The 10372-nt window shown below is 38.9% G+C and overlaps 1 protein-coding gene across 2 annotated transcripts in view; it reads right to left on the bottom strand.

Annotated features, from left to right (window-relative positions):
- Wdr47 (WD repeat domain 47) overlaps positions 1-10372 on the bottom strand; it is a 55835-nt gene that overhangs the window by 22477 nt on the left and 22986 nt on the right. For both annotated transcript variants that reach the window (XM_055618172.1, XM_055618171.1), the window contains exons 5-7: positions 6932-7734; positions 1872-1998; positions 574-752 (exon numbers count right to left, since the gene is read on the bottom strand). In XM_055618172.1, coding sequence (XP_055474147.1) covers positions 574-752; positions 1872-1998; positions 6932-7734 — 1109 coding nt within the window. The remainder of the gene's footprint in view (positions 1-573; positions 753-1871; positions 1999-6931; positions 7735-10372) is intronic.

Here is a 10372-nt window from a genome sequence, read left to right as displayed (position 1 = left end):
AGAAAGAAAGAAAGAAAGAAAGAAAGAAAGAAAGAAAGAAAGAAAGAAAGAAAGAAAGAAAGAAAGAAAGAGAAAGAAAGAAAGAAAAGAAAAGAAAGAAACAAAATAACTTCTCCTGAACCTCATCTACCTTGGGTAAAAGTGGGATCCACAAGCCCCCCCAGCTTCCAGCCCATCGCTCAACACCACACTGCACCTATACTTACTTGGTGAAGAAAGACAAAACTAGACTTTGTAACTGAAAGACATTATTATGTAAGTCTACATTACATAAAACATTTTAAAATCCTGAAAATTCCAAACTACATGGAAAGTAGCAGTTACTCCATGTTTTTAAAGATTTATTTCATGTGTATGAATGTTTATCTGCATGTACCTATGTGCATCCTGTGTGTACTTGGCGCCCACAGAGGCCAGAGGAGGAGTGAGCCACCATGTGGATGCTGGGAACCAAACCTGGTCGGCTGTAAGAAGCAAATGTGATCTTAATTGTGAGCCACCTCTGCAATACCAGCCTTCACTGTGCACTCTGAACAGCTTTAAACGAGCCTGTTCACAGGACAGACAACAGACCTATTAAGAAACTGCTCAGTAAGATTCTGCTGCTGATCAGGACCGTCCTCTTGGTTCACGCCTCCTTCCAGTAACATCTGCTGGTATATCTGACGCTGCTGCTCCTTCTGCTCCAAATGCTGCTGGTAGCGCAGTCTTTGCCTATAATACTCCTGAAATTGTTCAGTGGAATCTCGAAGCTTAAAAACATTAGAAAGACAATACAAATGAACACACCATTACTAAAGTATGTTTTTTCAATTTCATCTATAAAATTACAACTAGGACAATTTAAAAATCATGCTGCTCTTTGAAACATAACATACTATGCACAGCTCCTTTGCTTTACTCTGTACCAACTGACTGAATGACAGGTTACTGTGCATTCCCGACTAAGTAATGCAAACTGACAGTTATAACGGGCACACAGTCAGGGAATAAGCATGAAGATAACAAAAAATTCGGTATTATTGGAATTAAATACATTTTGAAAGACTGTATTACTAGTTAGTAAAAATATTAACCTTATCAACATATTTAATACTAAGCATGTAATAGGTTTCCATAGATAAAAACATCTATTTGCCTAAAAACTGGGTTCCAAATGTTCTTTCATGAGTAGGAACTGGTTTTACATTCAGCAGTTTTAATATTTCCCATTCATCCTCCTAAACAATTGTTTAGGGGCTGGGTGGATGGGCAAGCGGGTAAAGATACCTACTCCCCAAGCCTGACAACCCAAGTTTGATTCTGGAGAGAACTAACTACCACCTGCATATGCACTCACAGACATCACACACACACACTCACAGACATCACACACACACACTCACACCCCCCCATAGTTATTTTTTTATAAAAGGAAAAACCACACTTAATACTTCTTCAAGTGGAATAGCACATAAAATTTATATTTTATGTCACAATAGAATTTTCTTTCAGAAACACAATAAAAAATGGAACCTTAGATAAGAGTATTGCTCTATATTACACATTTTAAATTGTTTATTAAATACAATAAAAAATATAGCATATGCCTTTAAAATAAAAAGTAGCCACATTTAAAGTAAACTCAAGTATTTGAGTCATGAAAAGCCAATATGTGGCATTTTAGATTTTTTATAAATTCTTCTACTTAAAAGTTATAAAATACATAACAACTAAACATACTACAAATTCTTTGGGGAGAAGCCAGAAATGAGCCAATAATAAGAATATACAAAATATTGCACTACTCTAAAATATTAAAAGTCTTTTGAATTTTATACAAGAAAAGCTATTTTTACAATGAGAAGCACATTATATTCAGTGAGTATTACCTCATTCTTTTCTTGTTTGGCTGGCACTGGATTCTGTGCTCCGTTGGCAGGCTCTTTTTCTAACCCTGAGGCCTGGCACACGGGCTCACCGCCGACAGGCTGCTGGGCCTCAACAGGTGTGTCACTTCTTCCAAAAAAGTAGAAAAGTCAGAGATGGGAATTAAAAAATGCATTTTTAGAGAAAAATTTCTCCCACTAAAAAAGACTATTAAGAATTTAGTGTTTATAAATTATACAAAAATAGACCTTTATTCTCTTCTTTTTTAAATTAATTTATTTATTTTTATGTGCACTAACATGAAGGTGACAAATCCCTTGGAAGTGGGATTACAGACAGTTGTGAGCTGCCATGTGGGTACTGGGGATTGAACCCAGGTCTATTAGGAAGAGCAGACAGTTCTCTTAACCACTGAGCCATCTCTCCAGTCCCTTTATTCTTTTCTTAACTAAAGAAAAATGCTTTCAAGATCAGAACATGTTTAGAGAGAAGGTGTTTGGTTTTGAGACAGGGTCTTGGTGTGTACTCTCAAACTCCTGAGCTCAAGAGGATGCATGCTGCAGCTGAGGTGTGTATGCCATGGACCTCATCCAGCATGCTGCAGCTGAGGTGCAGACATGCCCAGGTAGGACACCTATCCTCAGGAAACAGGGTCTCTAACCTATATCAGTAGTATGGGTTTTCAGAAAATTCATTTCATTCGTTGTTACCTAGATTCATCTACAAACTGGATAGGCTGGAAGATTTAATACCTATATTCTCTTTATGAAATGTAAATTGTGATTTTGTTATTCAAATATTTATTTTTTCCTTCTCATATGTTTCTATAGAGTTCTAAGACTTTTTAGATTTTATTAAGAGACTTTCTTTGGCTTATTTACACTGAACATAAAAGCAAAACATATTTCTACCTTTTTAAAGTTACTCAAGATTCTATCTTATCTATCTATCTATCTATCTATCTATCTATCTATCTATCTATCTATCTATCTATTTATTATTGAGGCGGTATGTCTCTGTGTAGCCCTGGCTGTCCTGGAACTCACTCTGTAGACCAGGCTGGCCTTGAACTCATAGAGACCTGCCTGCCTCTGCTTCCCAAGTGCTGGGATTCATGACTAGCCTATCTTTCCACATTTTTAATAGATCATCTTTTTAATGGCATAATTTGGGGATTTTACTAAGTTAAGAATATTAGGTTTGTCTGAATACTCTCTTAAAATACTAACAATTTCTGCTTCTCATGAATCCAGAATTGTTAACAGTGACCCAGGTGTGGTGATGCACACTCCTGATCCCAACATTAGGAGGCAGAGGCAGGCTGGGCTCAATGACTTTGAGGCCAGCCTGCTTTACACTGCCAGTTCCAGGCCAACAAAGCTACATACCTTGTCTCAAAATTAAATAAATAAATATTTTAAAAAGAAGGAAAAAATGTCACCTGAAGATGATGAATATCAGACATTTACACAGACTTACCTATTGCTACAAAACACCATAGAAACAACTACAGAAGTTAAATGACATTTTACTTTAAAGAAGTTAATTATATATTCCACTAAAAAGTTGTGTCATAATCTATGTACATTTCCCAATTGTTGGTCATTTCATTTTACCAATTTTTACTATCATAAAAAAAATTATAATGACCGGTTTTTTGTTTTGTTTGTTTTTGTTTTTTTTCTTTTGCTTTTCGAGACAGGGTTTCTCTGAGTGTAGCTCTGGCTGTTCTGGAATCACTGTAGACCAGGCTGGCCTTGAACTCACAGAGATCCACCTTCCTCTGCCCTTGAGCTGAAATAAAGGCGTGCATAATAACTGCCCAGCCACCATCATTCTTTTATATCCACATTTCTGTACTTGTCTAACTGTGTCCTTAGGATGTATCCCTAGGTAGTCTCAGTGGATCCTATACATGTTTCCATGTTCACATGTCAACCTGCCCGCTGGCAGCATAGCATCTGCATGACAGTCAGGAGCCTGTGAATTCTTGGTCACACACACCATTGGTGGGCTGGTACGTGTTTCTCAGCCTCTGTAACTCTTCTAAGTGAAAGCGCCATCTCACTGGCTTCGTGTTTGCTTTGCTTTGGTTGATTGCTGGAGGTAATGTGTATCTTTTTAGAAAAATATTTATTGTCCATTTGTAAAAATAAAAAAAAAGAATTTAATTATAAAGTACTGGCCTCTCTTGGGAGAATATATGAGGATATATCAAAACTGTTATAGGGATCAGGAAGGCAAAGTTAGTCATTGTCACAAAGGCCCCCTTTACTTTGGTGCTTGTCCTCTGACTACAGGGAAGAATGTTGATTACGAGACTACTATAAATTCCTAACAACTATGATAACCTTGCACACACAGAGAACCATATACAGAAGTTTTTGAAAGGACTCCAATAGCACAGAAAATAATCCCAAGAACTGGAAAAATGAGATTATATGAAATTAAAATGCTTCTGCAGTGCATACAGACTGGGGAATAACTCTGCCAACTATAACTCAAAAAAGGGAATAATACCTAGAATATAGGAGTTACAAAAATTAAACACCAAAGAGAAAAACTCATCAAATCAAAAAATGAGCTAATGACTGAACAGATAATTCTCAAAACAAGAAAGTGTTCAACGTCCTTAGTCATTGGGAAAATACAAATTACAACTGCTTTGAAAACCCACCTAAGGGGCTGGAGAGATGGCTCAGAGGTTAAGAGCACTCGATGTTCTTCCAATAGGTCCTGAGTTCAATTCCCAGCAACCACATGGTGGCTCATAACCATCTATAGTGAGATATGGTGTGCAGGCAGAATGTTGTATAAATAATAAATAAATCTTTAAAAAAAAAAAAAACCCACCTAACCTCCAGTTAGAATGGTTATCATCAAGAAAATGATGACTAAAGCTGGCATGGGTGTGGATAAAGAAGATCCCATATGCATTGTTGATGAGAACCTTTGCAACCAATATGGTAATCAAGATGGAGGTTTCTCAGAAAACTGAAAATAGAACTACTATGTAACCCAACCATAGTTCTGTCATGAGTATGTACCTAAAGGTTGCAAGTCAACATATCAGTGCAGAGATACTTGTACAGCCATGTTTCTAAATAACTGCACAATTCATAAAAGTGAGAGAATGGAGCAAACCTGGATGACTACCAACAAATGGATAAAGAAAATGTAGGAAATACAGAGTGGAATGCTTTATGGCCATTTTATATGTTCCTATACATTATAAAATATGTTTTTGATAATTTGTATCTTACTTCTGATAATACTACACATATAAATTGTCTGTGATCATTTTCACCTTCCAATTACCTCTCTTATCCCTTGCCCTCTCTTGCTGACTTGCCTCCTCTCCCACTCCCATGTCTTTTTTTTTTTCTTTTTGTGCAGGTAGCCTCAACTACTATGAGCTGGTGATTGGGATGGCCAGAAAATAAGTGTTTCAAGGAACTTCTCTCCATCTTCTGGCACTTAGCAACCCACCCCAAAACACCTTTGGTGACTTTTCCTGGGCCTTGAAGGGGGTGTAGATGTTCCATTTAGAACTAAGCACTTACACTGGAGAGATGGCTCAGAGGTTAGAGCACTGGCTATTTTTCCAAAGCTCCTGAGTTCAATTCCCAGCAACCACTGGAGGCTCACAATCATCTATAATGATATCTGGTGCCCTCTTCTGGCCTGCAGATATACACTCAGACAGAAAACTGTATAAACAATAAATAAGTAAATCTTAAAGCAGATGCTGAGACTTATGGCCAACCTTTGGGTAGAATGCAGGGAATCTTATGAAAGAAGTGGGAAATAGTAAGACCTGGAGAGGACTGGAACTCCACAAAGAGAGCAACAGAACCAAAAAATCTGAGCCTGTGCTGATACTCCAACCAAGGACCATTCATGGAGATAACCTAGAATCCCTGCACAGATGCAGCCCATGGCAGTTCAGGGTCCAAATGGGTTCCCTAGTAATGGAAACAAGGACTCTCTCTGACATGAACTGATTGGCCTGCTCTTTGATCACCTCCCCCAGAGGGGGAGTGTAGCCTTACCAGGACACAGAGGAAGACAATGCAGCCAGTCCTGATGAGACCTGATAGACTAGGATCAGAAGGAAGGAGAGGAAGACCTCCTCTATCAGTGGACTTGGGGAGGGGCATGGGTGGAGAAAGGGGATGGAGGATGGGATTGGGAGGGGAGGAGAGTGGGAGCTACAGGGGGGATACAAAGTGAATAAATGGTAATTAATAAAAATTAAAATTAAAAAAAAACAAGCACTCAATAAACATTTATTCTCAGTACTTTGACCATTTGTGAGTCTCTACATTAACTGTCAACCTCTGCTAAAAGAAACTTTAGCCTTGAACTTACAGAGACCCACCTGCCTCTGCCTCCCAAGTACTGGGATTAAAGTGTGCATTACCATGCTCAGCCATAAAGAAAAATAAAATCATCCACAGGAAAATAGCTACAGCTAGAAATTATTGCATTAAATGAAATAAACCAGACACTCTGGGCAGTGATGGTACATGCCTTTAATCCCAGCACACAGGAGGCAGAAGCAGGTGGATCTCTACGAGTTTAATGCCAACCTGGGCTACAGTGCAAGTTCCAGAATATCCAAGGCTACAAAAAGAAAAAAAAATCAAAACAAAAACAAATAAACCAAAGGACATATATTTATGCATATGGTTTGTGCAGAGGTCATTAAACTAGAAAGGGAGTCATGGCAGGGGAGGAAGGTGTCTTTAGAAAGGGGAGAAAAGAGAGGAGAATGGATATGCATAAAAACATAAAGGGGTCTATCTGAGAGAAGAAGGGAATCCAGTCAGAAGTGGACAGGAGCATGAGGGAGCACAGTGAAAAAGACAAATCAGAACAAATAATGACTCATACGTATAAAATGTGTGCCATTATGAAACCCATTACTTTACACGCTAACTTTAAAAATAAACTTAAAATTCTTAAAACTACACAGTGCTGAACACTCAGAGCATTTACATGAACACACTACAGACTACTCCAAACTGACGATTCCCTAATTTTACGAGCAAATGCTTACCGCTCAGGAGATTCTTCATAGATGCTGTGACATTCTGTATTCTCAAGCATGAGACTTCTGCTGAGGTTTTGTACGCCTGGGTAGTGGAAGTTAGCAAAGGAGTGTGACATTGGAGAAGTTTTGTTCCCAAGATCTGAGATCCTCTTATCATGACTGGTTAATCCACATGTGAGGCCATCCAAAGCAGGATTGAGAGAGCGAGTCATATAGGCATCAGCTGACTGAGGTCTTCTCATTGGAGATGATGGGTAGGGAGAAAGTTTGCTGATAAGAGGAGTCAAGAGATCGGCATATGCAGCTTTTGTAGGCTTCAGAAGTTTGTCAACATGAATATTAAGCATTTTCTGTTCAAATGCACAAGAAAAGACTGAAGAAGGAAGATTCTGAAGCCAAGACAATAAGCTTAGATCTAAATCATCACACCCGTTGCCACATAAGAGGTCGATGCCAAGAAGTACTTCACTTTCTGTAATTTCTTCTCCGGTTGCTTTACTCTGACAAAATTCTACGCAGCATTCATAAAGTAGACCCTTCATTACAAGCTGGAATAAGCGGTTGTTACTTGCTTTGAAACCAGCCTCACTTAGCTTCCTGTCGGCAGGGATGAACTCTGCAACCATGACACAGACCTCTTCAAAGCAGTGAACTCGTGCTGTGCTGGGATTCCAGTCCTTAAATTCAGCATGATTGGTTAGACGTGGCAGAGTGAGCAGCAGACAGAGCTTGCTGTAATCGTCTTTCGAAGGGCAGTACTCCTCTAGAGCATGTAGACACTGGACAGCTTCTTGCATGGTGAATTCCAACTAAAAAATATAAAGGATGACTATAAAGAGGTAAAAGGCAAGTGATCACCTTAAAATATGAAAACTGATTTTGGCACTAGAGAGAATACATATTTGTACAATGTGTAATAATTTTTAATTGATATTTTTACAACTTAAAATAAAAAATTTGGTTAAATACCAAATTAAAATTTTACCTACAAAAATAACATCCTACTTCAATCCAGACTTAAAATTCCTTGCAAATATTTGCTCTTTAAGTTACTTTCATTTTGTTAGTATGGTTAGATACAGGGTCTCTATGCAGCTCGGGCTGGTCTTAACTCAAGCTTCTGTCTTATGAATACTGTAGTTACAGTTGACAGCTTCCATGCACAGCTCTATGAAAATGAAAACTGAAGGATGTCAATAGTCCACTGACAGGGGAGGTCTTCCTCTCCTTCCCTCTGATCCTAGTCTATCAGGTCTCATCAGGGAGGCTGCATTGTCTTCCTCTGTGACCTGGTAAGGCTGCTCCCCCCTCAGGGGGAGGTGATCAAAGAGCAGGCCAATCAGTTCATGTCAGAGACAGTCCCTGTTCCTATTGCTATCAGCTTTTCTTAGGATAGAGTCTAATGGAGATAAAAAGCAAAATTCACAAAAGGGAACATCTGTAATTGATTACTACAAAAACAATAGGAACAGAACAGATAGAAGCTTAAATAAGATAATTGACAACGATGTGCATACCAAATATACCCTGTTGGCCCATCCAACCTGTAGCCTGTGCCCAGGTTAGCTGTGAATATGGTCCAACCTAAAACTGTAAACTGACCAAAAACATTGAGGGTTGGTTTTTGTTTGTTTGTTTGTTTTTCATCTCAATTGTGTGGCCTTTGAGCGTAAGCATTGTAGGTGACAATATCTCGTCCCAGCGTCAAAAGTTTGGACACTGCTGATAGAATTTAACTCTCTGGGCCTATCTTACACAATGGGAGTAGTTGGGATACAGACTGAATCAACTGGTTAGTGACAAACTCAAAATAACAAGTTGAGTTTTTTAATTTGTTCCAATGTTTTTTCTACATGTAGATATCATTATCTAGCAAAAATATCTCCATCATGGAAAAAAAAAAAACCACTGTAATCCTTTGGGTTTTGCTATAATCTGAGTATCCGCGTTCCCCATAATTCATCTGTTATGAGTGTGGCTCAGTGGATAACAACATTTGCTGTACAGGCATCAGGACAAGAGTTCAAATCCTCAGAAATAAGCTAACAAAATGGCTCACTGTCTAAAATGCTTGCTTGCTACCAAGTCTGACAATCCTGAGCTTAATCCCCAGAATCCACAGGGTGGAAGGAGACTGACTCAAATCTCCACACTTGTAAATGGTACACATGAGACAGAAAGAGAAAGAGAGGCAGACAGAGAGAAAACAAAAAACAAAACAAAACAAAAAAAAACTGTTAAGAACCGATGTCCTAATCCATGGTGCTTAAAATCTATTTTTAGATATCTTTACTAAACTTCAACTTTACTTCAAAAACTCAATTAAAAGTTGCTTCCTTGAGTTTTATTTTAAAAATTTTATGAATTCTGGTTTCCAAAAACTTCTAAAATGGTCCTAAATATACTTCTGCCATTTTGTACTATGTATTTATGCAAAGCATTACGGTCAGCATTAACGGTCAGCATCAAAATATTGACCATGGGCTGGCAAGATGACCAAGAGGATAAAGTTTCGTGCCGCCAAGTCAGAGGGCCTCAGTTTGAGCCCTGGGACCCAGATGGCGGAAGGAGAGAACCAACTCCCGTAAACTGTCTCCAACTACACATACGGTCACCATTAAGTGTGTGATACATGCCGACAAAATAATACATGAACGATAAGGCTTTAAAATTTGATCAACTCTGAAAATGTGAACAATTTGCTTCATCCTCAATATAAAATATTTGGCCAAAATTTAACCCTTTATGTAACAAAGAGCAAGCATCAGGAGGCAGAGGCAGGACGACCTTATAGAAGTTACCAGCAGCTCAAAGCCAGCACGGGCTACACGGAAGCCTGTCTTTTTTCGTTTGTTTGTTTTGTTTTTTGGTTTTGGTGACAGGGTTTCTCTGTGTAGCCTTGGCCACCCTGGATTCACTTTGTAGACCAGCCCAGCCTCAAACGTACAGAGATCTGCCTGTCTTCGTCTCCCTGAGTGCTGGGATTATAGGCGTGCTCCACCACACCCAGCTGAAACTGTCTTTTTTCTTTCTTTTAGGTGCATGAGTGTTTTGCCTGTATGTATATATGTGACCCATATGTGTGCCCAGTGCCCTGGGGGGGGGGGGCAGAAAATGGTGTTGAATCCTCTGAAACTGAGTTACAGATGATCGTAAACCATCATGTAAATGTGTGGAACCAAACTCAAAAACCCTTCCTTTAAAAAAGAATAGGGTGACTGGAGAGAGAGCGCAATAGATAAAGCACCTGCTATGCAAGATAACAAACTGTGTGTTTTATTCCCTAGATGACATGAAAGCCAGGTATGCTACATGTTCATAACCCCAGGCCTGGTACAGAAGATGGGAAGTAGACACAGGACACTCCCAGAAAGCTCACAGCCAGCTAGTGTGGCATATACAGATGCAAACAATAGAGACACTTTATCTCAACAAGCCAAAAAGTAA

The sequence above is a fragment of the Psammomys obesus genome, unplaced genomic scaffold (genome assembly GCF_907164565.1).
Source record: "Psammomys obesus unplaced genomic scaffold, mPsaObe1.curated_primary_1811, whole genome shotgun sequence".
In the NCBI taxonomy this organism is placed as follows: domain Eukaryota; kingdom Metazoa; phylum Chordata; class Mammalia; order Rodentia; family Muridae; genus Psammomys; species Psammomys obesus.
This window is presented reverse-complemented; position numbering and strand designations above follow the sequence as displayed.